We start from the raw sequence: 27873 nt of genomic DNA, 5'->3' as shown, positions 1-27873 counted from the left end.
AGATGAGAATGAATAACTCCTTTATCCTAGGAGAGAAGTAAGAGAGGAGCTTTATTTAGTGGAACACCTAGACAAGATGCCTCAATGCCGTTAGGACCATGTTCTCAGCCTGTGGGTCTCCACCCCTTGCCGAGTTGAATACCATATTTCTACATCATGATACATAACTGTAGCAAAATAACAGTTATGAAGTAGCAGTGAAATAATTTTATAGTTGGGACTCACCACAATATGAGGAACTAAAGGGTCATTGCATTGGAAATAATGAGAACCACTGCTCTAGGAAGAACACTGAGAAGCAAGGAAAGACGGTTTTCTAGTGAGCTCAAACTTATATTTGTAAGTAAGGGTTTGGGTCAGTGAACGGATTTAAGGCTAAGTATTCAGAAATCCCAAATGGTGCCATTAAGTATGCAATGAGGGAAATGAAGCTTTCGTAATGAGGGAGAAGATAGCACTGAAAAAAGAAATCACTCATATGTTATGTGAATGTCAGGGAAAAGAACAAAGAACTACTCAAAACTTCCTTGAGAGACTCTACCTAACTAGGTACCACCTAATCAGGGGCAAGTCCAACATCTGACAATACAAATATGGACAACATTAGGCAACGGTCTTTCTCAATGCATCTCCGTTTGTCTCCATCTGTAGCATAAGTATGACTAAGTGATTTGACCAAAGCACATACTCCAGTAGCTCTTAGTCCTTATGGAATACATTTTCACCTCTGCTGAAAAACAAAGATGTTCCCTATGACAGACAATGTTGTCTCTACCTTCTGTACTAACTATGACTAGTAATGATGTCTTAGATAAATGGGTTAAGAAAACCGCTTGACAAACTCAGTGCAGCCCCTAAAAGATAAGTATTAATATTCCTGAGTCTTCCACTAACAGCAGAGGATGGGTCAGGGTGAGAAAAAATGAAATTAGAGGAACAAAAAGACTAAATTACTATTTTGTTAGAAAAAAAGTTAACTGGGATAAAAATTTAAAGGAAGTACTTCAAAGGGGCAAAAAAAGAAAGGTCCTTTTGGGAGGTGGATGTATATGACACACTGTTTTCTCAGCTGTTGTTAAAAAATGTTTAACGATAGGATCTTGCTATTTATTGAGAAAAAGATATAATTAGTAAAGTAGTACATTGCAGTGCCAGATGACAAACTGAAGCTACAGAAAGTAGAAGTCAGTAAGCTCAGTGAGCTGTCATCTGCTGTATCAGTCCTGAGAAGGTCTAACACCTTTCCAACTGCAGGCCAGCAGATCTGTCTGACAGAATCATCCTGAGAACACTTCCTTTGCTGAACAGGGGCTACATTCACTGTCTGGAGAAGGGAGTGCTCACACAGCACAAACTACTCTCAAACCAAGATTCTGAGTAAATGTCTCTGAGGTCTATTCTCCTGCCAATTCCTGGACTGTAACCCTTGAAGACAGGCATAGTGTTTAACATAAGGGTAGTAACATACAAACACTGGGTGTTGTTATTGTTTATCATATAGCAAGTTTCATCAACATCATCATCATCGTCATCGTCATCATCATCAACAACAACAAAGACCATAATTAGCTACAACCCCAAGAGAGTTCTCATTCCCTTAGATCCTGCAGTGTACACACATACTTTGTCAAAAAACACTGGCTAGACGAACAGATGAACTTCGATGTGATTCTCCTATTTGTTCAAAACAGTAAAGATTCTCTTTGTCTGGGAACATCTAGATTTCAGGCAATGACTTGCAAGTCTGTTCTGCTCCTCACCCATCTGGCAGTCACCAGGAAGGCACACGCTTCCTTTGCCAGCCTTCAGGTCACTCATGATTTACTCTGAGGACACAAGGACCACTGACCTATGGCTTCTTCTTTGTCTTGACTGATTCTAAAATTCTTTAATCAAAAAATTAAGAAGTAAACGTATTCGACAGCTCCATACATAACCTCTCAACATAACAAAAACAAGTAAGACCAAAAATAGGGTCTCTGTAGAGTGTTAAGCTGATAAACCAAAATCTCTCAGAAAATAACTTACGCAGTCCTGTTCTACTCTCCCCTCGCCCCCAATAAAAACAAATCTTAGAATTAATACTGAAATGTTCACTTACTCAAATTTGATCTTACATCCTTGTAAAACAGCTGAAGAGTTAAAATGAACCATTCAGAAGTGCCTACCTCAGCCTGGCAGAGTGCATGAAGACCTTGTAACACCAAGGCGGCTGGAGTAGCTTGATCAGGCTTGGTGCATTCATTCAACACCTGAGAAATGGCTGCGAGCATGTCTGCACCATGCTGATAGGGCCTACAACAAATGACAGGCTCAAGTCAAAATTAGAGCCAGAGTCATTAATACTCCCAAATTTTGGACGATAATAAAGGCATTAATTCTTTTTTAACCCCATTAACTTCTAAAGATTCACCCTTAAATACTAAAAACACATGTTCTTGAAGATTTTTATGATTATTATCTACTGATACTACTACTACTAATTTAATGCTTATTTTTATAAGCAGTTAAAAAAAGAAGACACTTTACAAATCCATGCATATACACGTGTCCATGTGCACATGCACACGCATGTCTATGGGTACCACTTCTTCTGCAGGTTTACTTGCCTCTGACACATGGAGGTCAATCATTCTCTGCCTGATTTTTTTCAAACAAGGTCTGTCACTGGACCTAGGGCTTACTTTTTCAACTAGACTCGGTAGCCAGAAAATTCCAGGGATCCAACTCTCTCCATTCTACCACTGGGTTAAAGACAGGAATCAACATCCTCAGCTTTCGTGTGGGCATGGGGGATGCAAACTCGGGTTCTGATGCTTGCTCAGCAACACTACCCATGGAACTATCTACACAGCCCTGAAGAAGGTACTTTTCAATGAGTTTTCCTCTCTACGTCATAAATTCTGTTGTCAGAATTGGCAAATTTTCATTATTTATTTACTTTACATCTGGACTGCAGCCCTGCTCCCTCCTCTCTTCCCAGTCCAACCCTCACATTCCCTCTCCCCATTCTACCCTCTCTTTCTCCTCAGAGAAAGGAACACCCCCACCCCATGGATACCAACCCACCATAGCATATCAAGTCAGAGCAGGACTAGGCAGAGCCTCTCCATCTGAGGCCAGACAAGGCAGCCCAGCTAGGGCAAAGGGATCCCAAGACAAGCAACAAAGTCAGAGACGGCCCCTGCTCCAATGGTTAGGGGCCCACATGAAAACCAAGCTGCACATCTGGCCTAGGTCCAGCTCCCAAATGTTCTTTGGTGGCTGGTTCAGTTTCTATGAACCGCCATGGGGCCAAGTTAGTTGACTCTGTGGGTCTTCTTATGGTGTCCTTGACCCCTCCCGCTCCCTTAAACATTCCCCAATTTTTAACAATGCTAAATTAATGGAAAATCTTTATAGAAAGACAAACCTATCTCTGTCTGGTGGTGGTTCTGGAATCAGATAGTGAGTATGAAAGCAAACATTGGAAATCAGATAATTCATGGCCGTGACACTAAAAATCACCATGATGATAAACATACTAATACAAGAGATGATGGGCTGTATGTCTATCCCACACCAGGCTACTTTCATGCATGTCCTACACCCTTCTTCTCCTACCTCTTCCACATACATTGTGCCACCCCTAGAATATTAGGTTTAAACCTAACAACTGCTCACATCTACTTTCTGAAAACCTCCAGGACATAAGGTCTTTCTCTAACTAACAATCAATAAATGAAACTGCCTGACAAGATTCTTCTGTCTCATTATCCTACTAAAGAAAATGATTTTCCAAAGCTGGGGGGGGAGGGGGGAACTGATATATTTGAGAACAGAAAAGAAAAGAACATGAGTAAGTTCTCAAGACTGATCTAGTCTGATCCAGTCTTTCCTGTACCTCAACCTTCCCTGGAAAATAAGAATGTCGGCTAAAAACTTGTCTTTGTAATTTGTTCCATGCCAAGATTTTAATAACATCCAGACACACCAGTCTTGAGTTACATAAGTGTGGTTTTTTTTGTACTATATAGTCTGTGCTTGCTGTATTGTACATAGTCACAGAAAAGAGACAGAAATGCTAAGCTTTATATTCTTACACATTCTGACTCAAGATCTTACTGGACACAGGCATGATGCATGTCATGAGCAACGGTGTCTACCTCCTGCAAACCAGCAGGACACATCATTTACTCTGGGATCCTGGACAGAGTACAGTATGTTCACAGGAATCCTACATTCTTACAGTCTAGCATGCATGTAAAGCTGCTGAGCTAGAAATTATATCAAATGCACCCAATCTACTTCCCCTACTCAGCTTTACTTCCCCCCATCCAAGGGGGTGGGGAAAGGAGGAGAAACTTAAGCAAAGGTAGCTCTGCGTGTGCTATTTCAGGTTTAGTTCTTCAATTTATCCCTAATCTCTGTCATCATGTTTTCATAAAAGACTAGAGGACAAAAGGAAATTCAACATCATTTTCTTCCTTGATATATCATACTGTATGTAATACCATACAAGTCACAATTAGGCCTTTCCTACTCTAAGTGCTTAGGAAAATCTGGCCTAAGTAATATACTGTGGCACACATCTATAATCTCAGCAGTCAAAAGGCTGAAACAGGAAGATCATGAGTTCAAGTCCAGTCTGTGTGACCCAGTGAGATCACAAATCAAAAGCAAAACAAAGAACGGTTTATGACTACAGCCTACTGCTTAGTTGTCAGACATTTATATACAGAAGAAGAGGAAATGTCATATCATGACATTATAGTAACATGTATCATGCTACCATGATACTAAATTAGTACCCAGAAGAGGATATCAATATCCTACAAGACCCAATTTAAAAGGGAAAAACATTCTTGCTTTTGAAAAATAAAGCATCCGTTTGAATTACAAAAAGAAAAAAGAAGAATTAAGTGAAAAGTACCCTCTCGAGGCATGCATCCTAAAGGGGTCATCTTACCTCTGTTTACATATATCTCTGATGGACGCAGCTTTTGCAATCAGTTTTTCCCACTGGAGCTCCTTGCCCACAGAGAGGGAGGGCGCGTCAGACACGGCCATGAAACGCTGCAGTTCAGGGTACACACGATCCTAATAAAATCATTTCACACACACACAAAAATAGGTAATTTGCTAACTCGAGCTGAATAATCATTATCCTTTATGCAACATTTTCACCTCCAAATCTTTCATTTGCATCTGGAAATTATAACGTATCTCTGCTAATCAGCAGAGAATAATGCTGTTGTGATTATAGAGGCTTTCCTTGCAGACCTATGCATTGTTCATCCCAGAAAAACAAGTGGCCAGATCTCACCCTTTCTACAAAGCCTCTAATCACAACCTTATTTCTATTACTTTCCCATACAAACGGAGAGATAAATGTCAGAAGTAGTGCAATAAGATTATTCTATGTTCTCAATTTCTGAGACAAACACTAGCGCCTGTATTTACAGATCAAATACACCACAATAAATCAAAATTTGTCAAGGTAGTCATTGCTGATACCCACTGCTATTACCAAATCTGAGCAGCACTGCCACACAACCATTATTCTCCAGAGAAAAGAGCACATTTAATATGCAACAAGTGGATAGCTAAACTTACCTGCTTTTCCCACAGAGATGTCAACAGGCGCAACGTGACAGCTCTTAGTCGTGGTGTGGTCCCAAGCAGCTGAATTACCCGCAGGATCTGCCCTACACATACCTAGAAAAACATTAAACTGTCTTCATGAAGGAAGGCAACTTCAAGGTTTCAAAGGGTATTTGAAAGTCCTTGTTATAAGGAAAACCTGGCGTGCAAGCTTACTTACTTTGGACCATCTTGTGAGAACAAGAGAGATAGCTTGGGGAGGAACTAAGCAGCCATTTGGGAAGCAAAGGGCCTAACCTCAGAAAACAGCAAATGTGAAAACAGCGATTTTGAGATTTAAATGAATCCCTAAATTTATCTATAAACCTTAGCTACTATAAAACAAAAATAAAAGGGAAGAAATAATCTTGGTAAGATTAGGTCCTAAAATTTTATAATATGAAGTAGAAAGCAATACCAACCATTTAGGTTTCTACCCTCCCCAGCCAAAAAAAAAAAAAATTTCAGTCGATTGATATACTAACCTTGTGAACACCAAGTGTAGGCAAAGTATACAATATGTGATTGTATGATACTGGGTCTAAGGGTCTTCCCAACTTGAACATCAAAACTGGAATCAGATTTGGTACCTAAGACAAATTTAAAGGATATGTACATTAGGCCATGGTCTGAACTCTATGACTATGGATGAATTAGGTTTAGAAATGTCGGCTATTTGTTATTAATAGCAATTTCATACTAACACTAATATTCCACCTCTATTATAATGAACTTCAAACATGAGTTAAAGCATGTTTAAAAAACTATGACACCAAATAATAAGAAAGTTAATATATAGGCTACCCATAAGAAATTTATAGTTCAAACAGACAGTTAGCACTTAAGCTACACAAACAGTAAACAATTCCACATTAGATATATCCAATTAGGTTATTCTCATATGAAATAATTGAAATCAGGGTTCTACAAAGGAATTGAGCAACTTACCATGTCTCTATACACCCCTGTTTCTCTCTCTATGCATTATACAATAAAATGAAGAAAATCAATTTATTCATTGGTCTCAAGAATAAATGTTAAGGTAATATTTCCCACAATGATTCCATTCATTGAAATCCCAGCTAAAATTACTTGGTTGGGGTACTAATCTTAAAAGCAAAGGACGCTGAAAGCTAAAACTGTCTCAAATATCTGTACAACTCTATATATACACTGAAAGATATTGAACTATACAGTTTAAATAAGTGAACTGAATTTTATGATACTATAGCTTAAGAGGATACTTTAAAATTCAATTCGAGAACTGGGCATACATAGTTGTCTCCTAGAGATTGAAGTTAAGTCCCTATTGCTAAGGACACAGGACTCAAAGGATGTCGTAACTGATCTAAAAGCCTCTTCCCTGTGAACTAGCTTTCATAGCACCAAAAGGAGCTATGCAGGCTGCCAAAGGCAGGAAGCCGTCAATACTCCTATCTGGGGACTCTACAAATCATAACAATAGCCAGCATGGCCGGAGATCTCTGAAGGTGTAATAGTGGTACTCATGGCTTAGTGGTAACCAAAAGCTGCGAGGAGGGAAATCATGCCAGGTACTAGAAACTGACACCCCTACCCAGAGCTAGTCGAATAATGGGTCTTTGAGCACAAGCTACTATCACCTCTTGACTAGACTGACAAAATTCCCAACTGTATTCTAAATATATATCGTTCTTCCCAAAGGAAAATGGAGCCCTCATCCTTTCTCAAACAAGCTTCTCTTTGAAGTAGACAGAGACCAGGGCAAAAAGACACAACTGGTGACATGTGGAGAAGAGGTGATTGCGGTGTGCCCAGCCACACTGGATGTATCCAGACCACAACTCTGGTACCTACACCTCAGGAACATGGAGGGCGGGTGGGCAGAACTATTCTAAGAGCCAGAGAACTGGGAAATCTGCTGTAAGAGAGTGTCTTCTGGAAATGACAGAGAAGCTTCACTTAGGATCCTCCACAGTAAGGCTGCCTACACTTGCCTGAAGGACAATGTCAATATACATGTTAATGTGGAAAGGGGGACTCTCATGGGGATCTATCCTGAGAGAAGGAAATATAAGCAACTAACAGCTAATGAGAGAGAAAGTTCATTTTTCCTGGAGATGAGCCCCAACACTGTTTATCCAATAATCAGTCCTAAAATCAAATACATACTAACAACACTAAACGGACTTAGCAGGTTGTACTCATATATTTATACACATATCTATGTAGTAATAAAGAAAAACAATAAAGAAAATAAGGCACAAGTTTGAAAGCAGAGGCATGATGAAGTTGAAGGAAGGACAAAGGAGAGAAAAGATGCAATTACATTCTAGTTGTTAAAAAATTAACTTGCTTAGCTCTGAGCCCCATTTTTAATGGAGTTATTTGATTTTCTAGAGTCCACCTTCTTGAGTTCTTTATATATGTATATTGGATATTAGTCCCCTATCTGATTTAGGATAGGTAAAGATCCTTTCCCAATCTGTTGGTGGCCTTTTTGTCTTATTGACGGTGTCTTTTGCCTTACAGAAGCTTTGCAATTTTATGAGGTCCCATGTGTTGATTCTTGATCTTACAGCACAAGCCATTGCTGTTCTATTCAGGATTTTTTCCCCTGTGCCCATATCTCCAAGGCTTTTCCCCACTTTCTCCTCTATAAGTTTCACTGTCTCTGGTTTTATGTGGAGTTCCTCGATCCACTTAGACTTGAGCTTTGTACAGAGAGATAAGAATGAATCAATTCGTAATAATAATAATAATAATAATAATAAAGTTGCAAAAGGAAAAACACAAAATAAACAAAAGAGCAGGGTGCAATGTCATCCGTATCACAACCCCAGCACTGAGGATGCTGAGGAGGAGGACCACAGGTTTGCGTGCTAAGGAGGACTAGAGGTTTGGGGGCAACCAGGGTTATACAGTGACATAAAACCTGCCTGGACAAAAAAAAAAAAAAAAAAAAAAGCATGCTTTCTCAAAAGGACATGAAAAAAACTCTACTTAAAATAATGTGTGATTCTTTATATAATCCAAGCCTTTGCCTGATAGACCTAAATGAAATCAAAAACTAATCTTTCACACTCCACATTTCAAAGGCTTATACCCGGTATCTCCTTGTTTCTTCTATCTTAGAAACCCATTTTTTCTAAGCTTCTTAGAAGGCATTGACTTTAATTTCAGGAAGGAAAAATGTCCTCTTAACCCTACCACCAAAACGTGTGACAGCTAAAAAATTAATTTGCTAATGATCTTTGCCATACTGTATCACAGCAGCATATGGGCTTTGCTGGCTATAACCTCATAGTACATAGCCAGAATTCTTAAGGGTTTTCGCAGGTGATAGGGCTTCGCTGGAACAGAAACTCCATTGCTCACAGCTTGGACAAATGAAGGAAGACAATTTTTTGAACTGGCTTCTTATTTCCCACTTTAATTAAAAACAAAAGGTTATCTTAGATTGCCTTCAACGGGTCTCAATCAATTATCTCCTGTGTAACAGTTTCTACCAAGACACTCTGACAGATCCTTAGTTCTGGGAATGGCAATCAGTGCATTTAGTGGCATTTTATAAAACAGTGTATTTAATCATGTGGCTTTTAAACAAATGTTTTAATTATATTGCCAGTAGAGAAATAAAATGCGGTATTTTTGCCCTAAAAGTAGAGTTGCTTTAAGAGCTGTGGACCTCAAGAAACATCAGCCTTTTCTCTATCTGGTTCAAAAAAATATCAGAAATGTTTAAACTAAATTATCTTTGACTCTGTATCATCTATATCATTCTTAAGATATAATAGTCGACACTGTTGGTCTTCCCCCAGTACATACAAAGCAGAGAACTGCCTTGTCTGGCTTCAGTGGGAGTGAATATGCCTAATCCTATAGAGACTTGATACCCCAGGAAAAGGAGATACCCTGCCAGGGCACCCTCTCAGAGGCAAAGGGGAGGGAGGATAAGGAGAATTCTGTAAGGGGGGGGGCAACATTTGGGATGTAAAAACCAAAGTTGAAGAAATGAAAATATATAATTTGGGTGAAAAGACATAATATCCCATATTGGGTAGCCACTTAGGTTGGAGGGGGGAGGGGTGGTAAAAAGACATAGTAGCCATGTAGGTAGAAAGAATAAAGTAGAGATACACTGCACTAGAAAAGCCCAAATTAAGCACATCTATGCAAAATATTTTTCCCTGGAAGTATGGACCTCTGGTTTCCTACTGACACGTGGACATGTTATTTCTTTACCTAATGTCAGCGCCAGCTCTCATGCCTCCTGCTCTTCTACCTTCTGTTCTTCACAGAGAGAAACAACACAACATTTGGATTTACCTCTGAGTTGGAGTCTGCTGATCAATGAGCTCTGTCTACTACCTTGCTATCTGGCTTCATAAAACACAATGCTCTCTCTTTTCAGATTCAGAGTTCAAGTCTTTGATGAACAAACTTATTTAAAACATGGGATTCTGACAAAAATCCCATGACTACCAGCATATTCCTCAGCAGAACATTCATAAGCAAGAAGGAAGTAAATGCATATTCAAACTGCACTGTTACATGCATTTTATGTAACTATGTGCAATTAAATGCAATATTAAAAAGGGGGAATGTAAACCAAGAATACTGTAAGTAGCAAAACTACCAAAACACTTCAAATATCAGGAGAAAGAAAGGCATTCTCAGATATATAAAAGCTTAAATGAGATCAACACTAAACCTGTTTAAAAGGAAATGTTAAAAGAGACCTGTTGTAAATGAAAAGCAAGTACACTGGGCAGCAACACAGAACATAGGAAACTATAAAGCTTGCTGGAAAGGTAAACACATAGACAGCCAAAATCCTACAATATGGTAATGAGATATTTATCGTATAAAACACAAACAATTTCTTTTGCATTCCCTTAGTTGGAGATGGAGAGCGGGGTGCCACCATGCATGTGTAAAGGTCAGAGCTTAAACTGAAGGAGTCAGTGCTCTCACTCTACTCTGTGGGTTCTGAGGATCAAGCTCAGACCATCAGGCTTGGTGGCAAGCACCTTTAGCTACTGTGCCATTTTGCTGCCCCATATAAAAGTTTTAATTCTATTAAATGAGTTAAAAAGCAAAAACATAAATACTGTAGCTAAGAAATACATAGACACAGTAACATAAAAAGAAAAATAAAAAAGGGCAGGGTTTATATATTGATTGGCATTTATGTACACAAGTTATCAGCTGAAAAAGACTGATGCACCTAAATGATATTTTATATGACACCCATAGTAACTGTAGAGGAAATAACCATTAAAAAACACAAAAGAAAACAAAGAAGCAATGCAAGAATAAACACAAGCAAACAAACAAAAGGTAGCAAAAGAAGTGAAGCAAAGAGCTACCAGACAGACAGGAAGCAGTTAATAACTGCAAGTTCTGTCACACTACTAATTTCACTTAAGGTTAAGGGATTCAGCTCCACCCAGAAGACAACACAGCTATGGACAGCTAGATCCAGCTATGTAGATGCTGCAGAACACTTATTTGACACTCACTTGAGAGCTAAAGGCACAGGGCCAAAGGCAAAGAGATACCCTACATGAGTGGTAATCAAGAAATAGTTGGATCGCTTCTCGGCCTTTTGGCTAAGATCAAGTGAAGAAATAGTTGGAATAACCAAACCCATCAAGCAACAAAAAAAATTAGATTTTTAGATCATAAAAAAGTGAAAAAATAATAAAACTAACATGTGACCTAGTAAACTCACTTCTTAGCATTTGTCTATAACAACTGAAACGAGGGCTACAAGAAGATGTTTACAGACTCATAATCACTGCAGCATTATCTACAACCACCATTCACAATTATTCACAACAGAAACAACAGAGATGTGAACCACGGCCGTGTATGGATGGGTAGAAGAACACAGTGCTGTCTGTCCTACTCTGCTTTAAAAGAGAAGGAAAGCCTATCACATGGAACAACTCAGCTGAACTTTGAGGAACTATGCTAAGAGAAGCAAGCCAGGCACAAAGAACACTTATACAAAGAACAGAAAGAAGCCAGACTCTTCCAGCAAAAAGGAATAGCGGTTTTTAGTAGATACAGCAAGGAAATTTGATACAGGGCTGCTCTGTGGAGATAGAGCATCAGTAATCAGCAGTGAGAATACTCCTGAGATCTACTGTATAGCAACTTATAGTTTGCAATGTTACACAATATTATATATTATGTATCTACTGTATAAGAACATTCATATAGTTAGTAGTAGTATACTTAGAAATCAGTTGACATCGATTTCACGCTGTTAATTTTTATCACCCAGAAAAAGAGAATCATGGATTTGTTTGTTAAGAGTAAGAAAGGCTGGGCATCATGGTCCTGCATTTATATCCAGGACGCAGAGGCCCAGGCAGACGGATCTCTGTCAGTTTGAAGCCAGTCTGCGATATAGAGTAAGTTCCATAACAGCCATGGATACATCATTCCATGTCTCAGGAAAAAAAAAATGTCAGAAAGATTTGCAGGCTTTGTCAAGTTCATTTAACTATTTTATTTTCCATATGATAACACTGAAGCCCAGAGGCATCTTCGTTTATTTGTAGACACAGAATTATGAGCATTCATGCCTCAATGTACTCTTCCATTCTTTCTTGGCACAGTGACAAGAAACAAAGATTTTAGACTGTCTATTACAGGAATATGAAGTTATCATACAGACGTTCTACCATTAAAGAAAAAAGGCAAGTGAAACACAAGCCAGCATTTCCCTGGAACCAAGAACATTAAAACGGGGGTATAATAATTTTACTCCAAATTCCAGGAAAAATATACATGATGGCAAACCTTCAACAGGCCACACACACACAATCTCTGTCATCAAATATGAGACTATACAATGCTTACAACTAGCCCTCATTTTTAAGACATAAGGAGCACACTTATTACTAAATGAAAATATACAAATAAACACATAAGGAGAAAGATTACCAGTGAAAAGGAATGAAATCATCCAACAGAAGAGAGAAGCAGACACAACACAGCATCTGTTTCTTTTCAACTTTCTAAACTTGTGTCACCAACACTAGGCCAAAGCCCCACAGAGGTGCACTGATGATTCATATGTTACTTGAATCCTTGTGCTGAACCGCCCCGGGCCAGTGAGGCTAAGTCTCTGAGGATCAAAGGGTATCCCAAAGACCTACATGGGGAACCAGGGAACTCCTAGTACTTTAGTTCAGGAGTGGTGCAAACAAAGCAGTACTCATTTCTAGCATGAAAGCAAAAGAAACAAGAGGTGATGTTTACAGTTAACCTAAGCAAACACAAGTACAGCAAGGGAAACCTCCTGGTGCTGTCTTAGCATCTGTGCTCACGTGAGCCACATGTGAGAGAGCTACAACTCTTCCTCCCAGGTCTTTGCCTTCCCTACAGAAGTAACATGGACATGGGCATTCCCTCGTGCCCTTGCTTTCAAGTGCATTCACTCAATCACAGTCCATGCCATCATTTCTCCAAGGTCAGATGGTGAGGAGAGCGTTCTGCGCCTTGCCCCACCTGCACTCCACAGTAAGCCCACAGCTTTCTTACACAGGCTTAGACATCTTTGAATTTAACAAATGCTGGTCCAGTTTTGCCTAAAACTTGGTCCTGTGAAAAATGGACCTAATTCTATGTATGCAAATTTCTTTGCCACTTCTCAAAGACTATCAAATAATAATATGTACAAGATTATAAATAAAAAGATAAAACAAATTTTATATCACAAGAAAGGGAATGTGCTTGAATGGTGTCTATAAGCATAGGCATAAATGAATCCAAGAATTTTTAATACTTAAACGGCCTTTGAAAAAATCCTTTATTTGAGGGGTTGGAGAGATGGCTCAGTGGTTAAAACAACACTTGTTCATGCAGAGGCCCTGGGATCAGTTCCCAATGCCCACATGGCAGCTCACACTATCTGCAACTCCAGATCCAGGCTAACATCCTTGGCTACCAGGCCATGTACATGATGCATATACAAATATGCTGACAAAACATCCATACACATGAACTAAAAACTTAGTTGGATGTGTTAGTAGCATACATGTGTACTCTCAGCTACTGGAAAAATTGAGGCAATAAAATCTCTCAAATTCAGGAGCTATAAACCTGGGAGACACACACACAATCACACAATCACTCATTCATTCTACCAAAAAAGGACATGATATACAATTAGGCTTTTTAAGTTTAATTAATTCGTTCTTCCTCAATTACTTGACATTTCTAATTATAGCATCTGCTTATTGCTTAAGTAATTCATTGGAAAGTGGCCTACTGATAGGTAGTGAAAAGCTGATTATTTCCTCCACATATAAAGAATGTATAAGCACCAAAAGTAAGGTAAATGTGGTATAATTTTACTTTTCTGAGATTCAATTATAGTTACATCACAACACCATCATTAAGCAAATCGTCTGAAGCAGTGGTCCTCAACCTTCCTAATGCTGCAACCCTTTAATACAGTTCCTCATGTTGTGGTTACCCACAATCATGAAATTATTTTGTTGCTACTTCATAACAACAATTTTACTTGTTATAAATTGTAATTTGAATATCAAATATATGCAGACTATCTGAGATTCAGAATACCTGATATGAAACCCCTGTGAAAGGGTCATTCCAGCATGCCATCACCCTACTCCACACAACCCTTCCACCCTGACATGGGTAGTGACGCAGAATCTCTTGTGTACTATATGGTGACATCACTTGTAAATTAAAAAATCCTATGGCCTATAGGAAAGGGTATAATTGAAGGTGTGACATCCCATAGGCAGAAAGAATTCCAGAATAGAGCCAATCATGGCACTGGCCCAGGGAACATGGGGTAACCAACTAAATGGAAGAACTTAAATTAGAATAAATTGAATAACACATTATATTCTGTTCAGGAAATAGCCAAAGCTTATGGCCTAGGTATCTATAAAAGTACTTTAGAGTCAGAGTCAGGACGCTGGAGCTGGTAGGAAAAACTCGATTTAACATAAGGACCCACGTGTTTAGAATCAAGGGTCTAACTAAACTTGTCTACTAGACCATATACATGGTGCATATACAAAAATGCAGACAAAATACCCATACACATAAACTAAAATCTGTGCTGGTTAGCCATTGGGAGTCATAAAGTACACGGGAATAAAAAGAGAGACCAATAAACAGGCCAGACAATCATCTTTCTATGGGCTACAGCTCACTAGCCTTATTCTAATCCAGCTTGAGTGCCTGATCTGCAGTGACTTTTCCAAGAATGAGTTATGTAACACAATCCATCACCTACACACACTGTAGCATATTTGAAGTGACAAACTGAAGCTCAAATAGAGGTGAGGACTGTGTCAAAGCAATCTACCTCCAAGACCACGGTGGCTGCCACTGAGCCCTACAAGGCCAGCAATGTCATCTATTCACCTTGTCATCCTCAGTCCTACGTACAGACTGTACTTGTAACATATATAAATGATCCCAAAACTCTTCTCGAGCTGCCTGAATTCCCATCAGCAAAGTGGATCCTGTATTAATGCTGCAATCATTTTCTCTATAAATGGGCATTAAAAGCCTACCATATGCAAAGTCAAGTACTTAACAGTATGATAATCAAATTAATGTGGAACCAGAAAATTGTACCTGTCAGATAAAGGGTACAGTAATGTCAAAAGCAGACAAGCTCAGATTTGAACATATAAATTTCCCAATATATCAGAAAATAAAGTCAACAATGCAGCAGCTCCAAGAATCACTGCACACTACTGTAAGGTGAATTCAGATAGTGGATCAGTGGAGGGATTTGAGAGGTGCTGGCTATCCCCCAAAACAAATGTGACTTCCTGGGAAGTCTTCCTACCTTCTGGCTCCTGACTATCTATCTATTAGCATCAAAGGACCTACGGACACACACACACACACACACACAAATATGACAAGAAGTTTAAGCCATCAGAAAAATTGGCTGACCACATTGTGAAAATGTAACTACTGAAGAAGAAAAAGGAATATAATAAACTTTAACTCTGCCAGTTGCTAACATTTTGATAACTGAATTCCCAAAGCCATTTATTTCCATCCATGAATAAATACATCTTTTCTATTTCTACCAACTGAGCCCCTCCTCAATGGAGATCTGATTGGTAGAACTGAAGTTAAAGGCCAATAATCTCTAGGTAATGTATAGCATGAATATTTCTCCTCTCAATTACAGAAAATCAGGTACTGCTACTTGTGTATCACTGGGAAAGTGTTTCCTGTCAGAAATGGAACCAAGGGTGTAAAACTGAACCATGGGGGTATAACTATGCACACACAACTAAGTGAACAACTACATACTAAAGCCAGAGGAACTCGATATTTTTTATTTTAGTACAAAGAGAGAGAGAGAGAGAGAGAGAGAGAGAGAGAGAGAGAGAGAGAGAGAGAGAGAGAGAGAGAGAGAGAGAGAGAGAGAGAGAGAGATTGCTCAAGGAAACCATAAGAGTCAAGTCAACTTCCTAGGGTATAGAAATGCAGCAGAGACTAACGGTGTAACCTAACCTTACGCTAGGACTGTAAGGTGCTACTCCATACCTCAGCAGTGAAAAAAATAAGAATGGGTCAGCAGTTTGCTAATGGTTCAGTCTGACTCCAATCCTTTCTTTCCTACTTCAATGATAACGACATCAAAATGGAACTTTTGCACACCATACTGTGACTCTATAATGTCTTACCTACTACTAAGGTCCACAGGAATGATGGTAAACAAATAACCTGATGAAAATGTTACACTAACCAAAATTCATACAAAGACTCAAGTAACAGTTAACTTTTCTAAAGACGAGAAAAACCACCTGGAACCCTGGGTGTGTGGGGTGCTGATATAAATCTCTGGAAGCAAAGAGCAACAATGAAGACTGAGTGTACAGCCTGAAGTGTACACTGCAAAGCACTGCTAAGGAATGACAGGAAACAGATCTGGTATGCTCTTCTCTTGCATCATCTTCTGCTTCAGGGCAAACCATCAGACTAGAGACAAAATGAGCATTAGGAAGATGATGCTGGCATCTATGACAGGCATATGATGGGGGTGGTTGATAAATTAATCAATGGGAGGTTTAGAAAAGCCAGTTAGCAACCAGGGAAGGGTAAACCAACAGAAAAAGTAAATCCACATGATTTTAGAAATTAAACCTAATGAATTATTTTAAAGAATTTAGAAAAATGTAAGGCACATGAGCATGCTCCTGAGACAGGTAAGAACTGACTGAGCATTGACAATGAAAGCTTTCCTGGAGTATGTTAAGTTCTGCTGTGTGGCAAAATGCCTCTGTCAGTCAACTTAATGAGGAGGGGGGTATTTTGGTTCATAACTTCAGAGATTTAGTTCATAGCCACTTGGCCCTGTCACTACAGACGTACAAGGAACAGTACATGATGGCAGGAATATGTCATCAAGGAAGTCTGTTCACCTCATAGCCACCAGAAAACAAAGCCTGAAGGGATAGGGAGACTGCCAATAGCCTACTTAAACCTGCTAACTGCTCCTCTTCTGAGTTTCAACACTTCCAGTAGTGTCATAGGGGCAATCAGGCCTTGAACAAGTTGGGGAATTTGGGAGCCACTCTAGATAGAAACTATCACAATAAGAACTGATATGAATTAAGAACAGCACCCAGCAAAAAGAATAAAGCTAAGCACCTGGCCAGGAAGACGCAGATTAGACTGGCAAACTGAATTCAATCCCAGGAGCTCACATAAAGGTGAAAGGAAAGAACCTATTTCGAAAATTGGTCCCTGTCCTCTAAAAGCACACTGTGGTACATGCACCCATGTGTGTACAAATGAACAAACACACACACATTACCAGCCACTGATTTAATATTCCAAGAAAGAAATGGTATAATTTCTTAATATACAGACTCCTACCCCAGTACAAAAAGGGAAAACACATAAATCTGAAACATAAAAACAAAAAAAGGATAGTGACAAGGATGCAGGAAAATGGCCTGGTTAGTAAAGTGCTTGTCATGCAAGAAGAAGGACAAAGAACTCAGTTCAAGCCCCACCCACCATGGAAAAAATGTCAGATGGCACAGAAATACAATATCAGTGCAGGATCTGAAGGAGACCTAACGCTTATAAAAAGGCCATTCTAGCCAAATGAGTGGGCTCTGGGTTCAGTGAGAGACTTTGCTTCAATAATGGGAAGTGACACCCAAGGCTGCCCTCTGCCCTCCACATGCCCATGTGCACCTCCCCACCTATAGATATATGCACATAAAAAGTTAATAGGAACTATGAGAACGTACAATCTCATTATGGCTTATAACTGCAAATTATAAGATGACTGATTGTATTGTATATTAAAGTTTTGATGTACATTCAAATTATGCAATATAAGGATATAGTAAAATAGACACATAATTCTGGGAGAGCCTGTGAGTGCCTGTAACCCTGCCGCAAAGGTAGACAAGCAGATACCTGTCCAGCTAGCCTCGCCTACTTGGTAAGTTTCAGGTCTGTGAGAGACTCTGCCTCAGGTAGGTACATACATACATACATACATACATAAGTAGGTAGGTAGGTAGATAGGTAGGTTGGTTGGTAGATAGACACATACATACATGATACATAGATGACAGACAGACAGACAGATAGATAGATAGATAGATAGATAGACAGATGTAATGATGTGCCTACAAAATAATATCTGACGTTTTCTGCACACATGTTCACACACAAATACTCTCACACACACATACATCATTAACACATATACAAAGCCCATCTCTTGTCTAGGAAATGCTTCAAAAATAACATCTCAAACTTAGAGACTGGAGAATAGCATGGATTTCAGACCTCTCATAAGTAAGTACAGAACACTAAGTTTCTAGACTGTTTGCGCTTCTCTAAGTATGTTTGAAATCTTTCATGATCAAATGTTTTGTAAAAGCATTCTAGTCCAGGGCTCCCTAAGGAAAGTAGCTGCCTAATAGTCATGAGCCCTATAACCCATGGAGAAGTGCCTCAGAGTGCCATGCACTTATAACCCAAACACTGAGAAGAAATACAGGCAGAACCTGTGGCTCACAGTTCAGGCAGTCTGGCTGAACAGTCAAGCTCCAGTCCATTGAGAAACAGGGTTACGCTGACCTCCACACACTTGCACATGACACATTGTGTGTACATGCACACACACAAATGCATAAAATGAGTTTCTGATCTAGTATTCTCTATATATGACTGAGTATTTTTAAAGATATGAGAAATCTAAATGTAGGAGACAAAATTTCTCAAAAAGTAATACATACAACTCCATGTATTGTTTCTATGTCAGAGTATATCAAATATGTGAGACAAAATTAAAACTATCATATTAAAATATGATAGTTTTGTCATATTGCTTCTCTGTCTTCATCTTGGATTTCCAAGGTTTATCATGTTCTCTGTCCTGCATTACCTTGTATAGACTCTGTACTAGCTGGTTTTGTATGTCAACTTGACACAAGCTGGAGTTGTCACAGAGAAAAAAGCCAACCTTGAAGAAATGCCTCCATGAGATCCAGTTGTAAGGCATTTTCTCAATTAGTGTTCAAGGTGGAATGGTGGTGGTAGGGGGCGCCATCCCTGGGCTAGTAGTCCTGGATTCTATAAGAATGAAAGTTGAACAAGCCAAGGGAAGCAATCCAGTAGGCAGAATCGCTCCATGGCCTGTACATCAGGTCCTGCCTCCAGGTTCCTGCCCTGTGTAAATCCAGTCCTGACTTCTTTTGGTGATGAACAGCAATGTGAAAGTATAAGCTGAATAAACCCCTTCCTCCCCAACTTGCTTCTTGGTCATGATGTTTTGTGCAGGAATAGAAACTCCGACTAAGACATGTTCCTTCTTATAACCTGGGAGTTCAACCCATAACATTTACAGACATGGAAAATAGAGTTTAGGGAGTCCAGTTTTGATCTTTTTGGGAAGAAATCACTCTAATTACTGTATGTTATTCTAACTTTAGCCCTACGTTGATTTTGGTCTACTCTAGGACCTAGCTACTTGTTCACAACAGCTGAAAATGATGTGTATCATAGACAGGAGCTGTGTTCTTTTTCTTGTATTTGCTCAGAACTATAATATATCAAGTCCTCATAATTAGGAGCTGAAATGTACTCAAGATGAATTTAAAAAGGAAAAAGTCTTAGAAAATGTAGATCTGCCACACACAGACACACACAGACAGACAGACAGACAGACAGACAGACACACACAAACCAAAAACAAAAACAAAAACAAAGAAACCCCCCCCAAAACAAAAAAACACTTACCAGAATTCCAACCTGTTCTCTGTTACTTTCTGAACACCATACCTTGGCCATTATTATCCTGCCAGTGATGGTGCTACATGCCTATAATCCCAACACCGTTCAATATGAGGAAGAGCTTGATGTTCAGTCCACCATGGTTGTCACTTTACTTAGATCAGCAATCACCTAAGAGTCCCAGGTGTGAGCAAATCTGTTCAGCACCTCCTGGCATGATGTCCTCAGAAGACCCTCCCCCAGCAAGGGTGACACTTTCCAGGGGCAGCCAACATGGCTGCTTACCTTGATTCCTGGTGGTGAACATATCATATAACCCATTGCTCCCATTCCTTTCATTTTTTTGTTAACATCAGAACCAGGTTTCTTTGACTTTCCAACTTGAACAGAAAATGCTAGCTATGCAGGAATGCCCCAGGCCTTCAGAATCAGGCTGAGACTGCTGAAGTATCCTGTTTTGTGAACTGTGCAGATATAGGATTCTCTGCCTCTCCAGTGATTAAGCAACATCCTGGCTTATGCGCCTACTGTGAAAGCTAACCTAAATTATTTCTTTTATATAATAAATATTCATTATATTTTTTTTTTGTTCCCTTCAGAAAACCCTGACAACTACAGTTTCCAAGTTTAAGGATACCCTGGACTACATAAGAGAATCCTGCCTCAAAAGAAAAGAAAATACTTTTTTTTCAAAACACACACACACATTGGTTCTTGATCATTAAGTTTCTAGTCTCCTAGAAACTAAGAGCCTACTCCTAGACAGGGGAAATCAATATTAGAAGAGTATTTCTAAACACATATTCTACATTTACGTTGAAGAAGAGCACACGCTGGGGATTTTCAGTGGCTCTATATTGTTTGACCCAGTGGTCATCATGATATGTAACTTGTTGCTTGACACTTTCTTCCAAATGGAAACCTTCCTCTGAGAAGGAGGAGATGGCTCATAAGACACTGAGAGTAAACACATGTCACTTGTCTGGGAGAGTCACAGGGTGAATCTAAGTTACCCAGTAATCACATGACTATCAGCTGCCTACAGGCTGCATGACATCTCTGAGGTTGCAGCTTTTATGACGCATTGCCAATGTTAGAGTGGGCTGTTCAGAGATGCAGCTGATTTTGAGTCATCCAAGATTTCCAAGTAAGCCCTCACGTACACTTCTGTAACTAAGCCCAGTAGAAGTTCAGTGACTCACCACTTTGGATTTGGGTGCACTTCGGCCTGTCACGGGTTCCCTTTCTGGGGTGAGATGTATGTGTTGCGTCTCTCCAGGAAAAGTCTGACACACAACATGAGTAAACACTAAAAGCATAGTCAACTTAATTGAGATGTCTTGTAAGAGTAAAATATAAAACATCTGGAAGGGCTTATGGATACCAATCCACAAAATATTTCAGCAATTTGGGCTTTTTGGGTTTTTTTTGTTTTTTAGTTTTTTTCGAGACAGGGTTTCTCTGTGGAGCCCTGGCTGTCCTGGAACTCACTTTATAGACCAGGCTGGCCTCAAACCTCGAACTCAGAAATCCACCTGCCTCTGCCTCCCAAGTGCTGGGATTAAAGGCACGCACCACGACCGCCCAGTGAGCAATTTATTTTTTACTAAATTTTGAATATTTCAGATGTACTAGGTTATATAAAACATACTGTTCAATGCTGTTTTATCCTTTCCCCACCTTCTAAACTATGCAATCATAAAGATTTTGATGTGAGATGTATGTGTGGGTGTAAGTCAGAAATCAGTGTTGGAGATATACCTTGATCACTCTTCATCTTATTCTTCAGACAGGGTTTCTGACTGAACCTGAGGCTCACCAAGTTGTCCAGACTAACTGGCCAGCAAGCCCAGGGGTCGTCCTTGCATCTGCCCCCATTAGCACACTGGTAACAGGTGCTCATTGCCACATTTGGAGTTTACTGTGTGCTAGGGATATAAGTTCCTGTCCTCGGGGCTTTGTGACAAGCATTTTTACACGCTCCACAGTCCCACTGTTGAAAAACACCATTCTTAATCTCCTCGCTTAATCTAAAAGTACTTTAAAACAGGCACACAAAGTTGAACATAGCTCAGTGTAGGTAAAGGAGCCTTCTGCCAAGCCTGATGACCTGAATTCAATTCCTGGGATCGTCATGATAGAAGGACCAGCTTTCACAAGCTGTTTGACCTTCATACTCATGTTTCACATACATACGTACACACACACATACACAAGTATGTGAGTAAATAAATTGATGAAAAAAATCAGACACACGAACGTACATAACAGTGAGTATCTCCCTTTTGAAGGACTTGGGGAATAAAGGATGATGCTAGCTCCAGACAGACAAGGAAAAATCTCTGTTAACTAGAGCCAGGCACTGCACCTATAACACAGAACAAATAGCTGTACAATGTATAAAAAGAAAAATAACAATGTAACTTTTGCTGACCATGAGTTATGTCATTTAATTCACATGCTAAATTTAATGAGGCAAGTTCTTTTATAATTCTCATTTTAGAGAACATTATACCATTGCTATACTACTGTAGAATCTCTACTACATTTTGGATATTATAAGAATTAAGAAACTAACTTTACTGTTTATATAAAGGCATGGACATCATCTTTACATGCAACCAAATCAAAAGCCAAAGCCTTCATATCCTATAAAAATACTACCCAAACTGACTAAGATAACCACTCCAATAACACAAAGTTCTTGTTGAATGGCAAATCAGCTGGAATTCATCACAAAGAAAACAAAAACAAAAACAAAGCAAAACAAACAAAAAGAGCACTTAGCACTTGCATGGCCCATCGCAGTAATTCCTGTGTCTATCCTCACACCACTCCCAAGAGGTCACCAAAGGTTGCTACCGATTCCAAGAACTTATATTCAGTACTTAAACCAGGATCGATCAGCAGACTCTCACTCTTAACTTGTGGCCTGCTTTGTTTTGTTTAATTCTGGGGGGGGGGAGGGGGGAGACAGGACAAATGGCTAAATAGGCCACCTTAAAAATATTTCCTAGTTTCTAGATTGTTAGAGTCTTCAGAGACAATGGCATTGAGCTGAATAATGTGTGACAATAGTATGATTTCAAAAATATCTAAGCCAAGAGGAGTGTTCTAGCACTTTAAAAGGGGGAAAGGAAAATGAAATATTACAACTTAATTCTTCAGATACAACAATATAAGTAGCAGACCAAAGCAAAGTCATTTTATTGAGCTCCTTTGTGAAAATATATTTATATAGGGCTCAAACCTTACCCACCTTGAAAAATAAAGCAATATTCAGTACCCAATAAATGGTCAATTTAATTTTTAATGAGTAGATGACATGGTAAGAAAGGTTCAGTACTTATAAATGCTAAATGTCTGGGAATGTCTTCATTGGCTTTTTTTGAGCATTTTCAAAGAGCAGACACAAGGATTCATTAGCTCTTAGCACATATGAACCTGCTCCAGAGGCAGCCAAGAGAGTTGCTTAGCAACAGTGCATTTTGCATCTCTCATCATCCCCAAAGATGCTGCTGCTGCAGCAGCTAGGTCAAGCCTCTCATTAGCAACCTGACAAAGAGTTTCTATCTCCCGTTCTATAAAATTATTTTTATTTCCAGGTGAAGCTCAAATATCTATGTATTATTTCAGATGACAATATATTTCCTTTCCTCAACTCCATTTTCTTCCCTGCCCCCACTTCAACTGATATGCTTTAATGAACCCATCAAAATACCTGTAACAAAAGCAGGCACTGAGAAATCCAATAGAATTTATATCCCTATTCACACCACTCTAACTGGTCCATAGCTTTTGGGCAATAAAGTAAGAAAGCTTTAAAGGAAAGGAGGAGGGGAAAGGCATTGAGATCAGATAATAAGAAATGGAGAAAATGTCAGCTACTTGACTTCAAAATTAACAAAACACAAAATTTATTCAAATTATTTGCAATGCTATCCCTAACAACTTTATTGTTCCCATAAAAGCTAACCTGCATCATCTAGTAAAAAGGCAGAAATTTTTAGAGTGGTGATAAACTATGAATAAACAGACAAATAATACTGAATATTAGCCAAAGGAAAGAAGCTGCAGTCCCTACTCTAATGACTATCTTATGAACACCTCAGATCAATAACTGTTTATTCACTTCTGAAAAATATTTCATAACAGATTTACCAATCAACACAGTTTCCAAGCAGAACTGAGACCTGAATTTACATAATTTCTCCTATATATAATCAAAGACTCTGACAAAGAAAGCAAATAGAATAAGCAGGGAGTCATTGCACTTCATCGTATCTTAAAGTACATAACCCAGCCAGCCTGGTGTCTACGCCTGTGCTTGCATGTACCCCCTACAGAAAAGAATATAGAAAATGCATGGCATGTTACAGAAGACGGAGTGTGGCCCTAATGGACACTGACTAAAAATGGTCTAATGAGAAACACTGAAAAGCAACTGTTATCACACTACATCAAATTAGGAAAGTTTGTTAGGCAATCTGAACGGAATAACGTGATTGGCCTCCTGTGCTCCCCCACTCCCACCGTTTTTTTTCTATATACAGACAGCAGAGAATGAATCTTCAGGGGGGATTTCCCAGAAGGGTGTCATTTACCACTAAAATATTTCATTCCAGCAGTTGAAAGACCATAAAAGGGTGAATGTCCTCCAGAGTCTCTAATAACGGCAATAGATCTTGTGTTACTACTCACAAGTGACCGCTCAGTCAGGCGACTTAATTTTTTCCCCGGCAGCATGGTTGGTTTCACACACAGTGTAATAACAGTTTTTGCACAACAAGACAATTCATCCGATGAGAAGGACTGCATTAAGCCTTTCATGAACAGCATGTGCCACCACAGCTTTACCCAGAGTTTGATTTAAGACAACATAACATATGCATGTGTGGTTCTCCATTTTTTTACAGTTTCAAAAATGATTCTTGAACTTTCTTCAGGAACTTTTCAGACCACTGCCTGTGCCCTCTCCTACTTCAAAAAACAACCAGGAACTCATCGACTATTCAATGAGTGCTACAAAGATGCACTGAGAACCAGGCAACAGAAATGCACACAGGACTCCTTCTTTCTGCATGAGTGACATTCTAATGTCTCAAAAGGGAGAGAGTAAGAAAGGGGACATAGAGAACATACCTGACCATTGAATCCACCTTCACTCATCATGGTATGACACCAGTGTACCACTATTGTAACAGTACATAGCGGAGATGCTTTAACCAAAGTAAGTTTGGAGACCCTCAATTGTAAATTTCAACAAAGCACAAAATATAAACAGAGAAATCAAAGGAAAAGTGTGAAGCAGCCATCTGGTAGTGGCTGCTGCAGTAAATGTGCCAGCATCATTCAAGGCCCAGAGAAGCCGAAACCTAAGACTATCCACATGCTCACTCTCATGCTGCTGAGATTACTAAGGTTAAGCCCATATCCCCAGCAAGAGTGTAGTGACAGCTGGCAGAATTCTCCAGAGTTCCCCTAACTTTACAACCTCTAATTGATGCTGATAGGTCTGGTCATCATCTCTCCACCACCCTGCGCCAGCCCCTCAGAAACCTCTGATATCTGCATCTGGACGGGCTCTTTTGGGAAACAGGGTCAGCACATTGTCAGTACGGTGAAGGTGTCTGTACATCTCACAGCCCAAGAGGGATCCTCCTACTGTTCCATGGCCAGCAGCCAAACTTGCAGAATGAAAGTCTCATTAGACTTGGCACAGGGAAACGGTGTCTGCCTTATCCATTCAGCAACCCTTAGGAATAGTGCTGCTGTGAACAGAGCCCTGTATATTCCCCTAGAAAGCTTCATCCCACTGGATTTTTTAGTAACACCCACCTGAGTTGCCCAAATTTTATTATAAGAAATACTAACACGTGTTTTGCATTGACAAAGTCTGTGCATGGAAGCTGATCATCACAAGTGCTAGCCAGCCAGCCATCTCACACACACACACACACACACACACACACACACACACACACACTTTGTTTTTATAGCTTTGCATCAAACATATTCCTCTTCAGTGTCACTTCCTCTTGACTTCTTATGGATTGCCTAATCACAGTGGTGGCAGGCAGGTACCCAGAGACTATCATAAAGCCCCAGCCATCACTCTCTTTTAAGTTTTGAAGGGCATCATTACTAACCACTCTATCACTCATGTCCCTCAAAAGTGAGTGAGGTACTTTAATGTGGACTAGAAGGAGAGTTCAGAGGAGAACAGGAGCAGGTTCAAGTCCCATTCACTAAAGTTGAGACAAAGAGCATGAGACGCGTAAGACTCACGGCCTCCCGGTCGCTCTCTTGAGAACCATCATCCTGGCCCATCCTCTCATTTTCTAGCATCTGCACTTGAGTGACTGAGGAAAGGGCCGAGATGTCCGGCAGTTGTTGGACACCTTGGTTTGTTCCTATCATACTATGGGGTCTACGTGTTTGCTCTCTTCCTTATATAAACCAGGGTGTCCACCAAAACTGTTAACTTTTAAAATCCTATCATAAACACTTCATCTACCCCAAGTCTGATTTGCCCTGGTGGTTTAGAAAACTTCCCTCATCTTGCCCAACTGCAAGGCTTCAGGAGCTCATTTTTCTCAACAGCTATATCCACTCCAGGAACAACTTCCCTCATCCCATGTATCCAGGTTAATTCAGAATGGCTAGATGTCTATCTTGCCACCCCACTGTGACCTGATACCTAGCAGTGCCTTGGCATATGTTCTGCATTCTGTCTAAATGTTTCCTCATTCCCCTGCTTTAGAGAAACATACGGGCACTCTCCTCTGTGTTGCAAAAATGCTTATTTACTGCCACAGTGCAGAGTACTGTCTTGTATGGACAGTCATTTTTAGTGACTCTATCAATGCACTGAGCCTTATCATCCCTGAGTGCAAGACAATATCCTTCCATCTCAATGCTATCAGCACCTACCATACAGGAGGGCTGCAATAAACATATGTTGTGTGATTAAACGTGTGACCTGAAAAGGCTTAATAAATAACATGGGGCCTAATAAAAACACGACACGCACAGTATCTCAAGCTGAAGGATAACTCCATGATAATTGCACTTAGCACAGATAAAGATGCACCACTACCATGAAAGATTAAATACAATTTGCCACTAAGTACACATAAATAGTAAAATGCCACCAGCATAATTGTCATTAATAATAATCCAGAGTATGAGAAATAATGAAGATAGACAAGATTGAATTTGAAAAGTACTAAAGAAATAAAAGTCGATTGCTTTCATTATTACTGTACAAAACTAATTACCCAAGTGTTACCAACCACCAGGACCTGTTGATGGATCTTAATGAATACATAATTTGATCATTTTAAATTAGCACACTCTTCATATTAATGTAAGTGAGCAAATTTAAACAATCTAAAAACCAGTAATGTCAATACCTGCTAATATTTTAAGTCAGCCTATATCAAATTACATGAACTCTAAAATAATAAAATTCATCTAATCTGATGCCAGTGTAATCTAACCTAACCTAAATCTAACGACCGTGAACTCCACGATGTTCCATCCATTTGCCTGGATAAACATGGCAATTTCAGGAAATACTTTATTGGTTTGGGGAAAATTATTTGTAGCTAGCAATTGCTACTGGTTAACTATCAATCAAGAAATAAAGCACAGGAACCTTCTAAAGGTGCTGAGAAGCAAAAACTTTAAGACATGGCTTTCCTTGAGAAATCCTTTCATGAATACTAAATTTAAACTGTTTCTACTAAAAACTGCATTTCAACATAATTTACATTTAAGACAACTATATAGGTCACTTCAAAACATTAATTTGTCATTACTAATCTCATCAAGCTTGGCAACATGATATGCCAATGATAGCAATACCATAAATTCAAGTAAACATTTTACATGCTTATTTTCTTTGTAGAGACAGGAAAATATATAAATTGTCTTAAATTCAGAAGCAACTCATTCATACAAAAGAGTTATTAATCAAGA

The 27873-nt window shown here is 39.3% G+C and overlaps 1 protein-coding gene across 4 annotated transcripts in view; it reads right to left on the bottom strand.

Moving 5' to 3' along the window:
• Positions 1-27873, bottom strand: part of Focad (focadhesin) — a 294020-nt gene that overhangs the window by 153384 nt on the left and 112763 nt on the right. For all 4 annotated transcript variants that reach the window (XM_021160670.2, XM_029475893.1, XM_029475892.1 and 1 more), the window contains 4 exons: positions 6108-6212; positions 5596-5697; positions 4949-5079; positions 2169-2295 (listed from right to left, as the gene is read on the bottom strand). In XM_021160670.2, the coding sequence (XP_021016329.1) occupies positions 2169-2295; positions 4949-5079; positions 5596-5697; positions 6108-6212 (465 nt within the window). The remainder of the gene's footprint in view (positions 1-2168; positions 2296-4948; positions 5080-5595; positions 5698-6107; positions 6213-27873) is intronic.

The sequence above is a fragment of the Mus caroli genome, chromosome 4 (assembly GCF_900094665.2).
Source record: "Mus caroli chromosome 4, CAROLI_EIJ_v1.1, whole genome shotgun sequence".
NCBI classification, from domain to species: Eukaryota; Metazoa; Chordata; class Mammalia; order Rodentia; family Muridae; genus Mus; species Mus caroli.
This window is presented reverse-complemented; position numbering and strand designations above follow the sequence as displayed.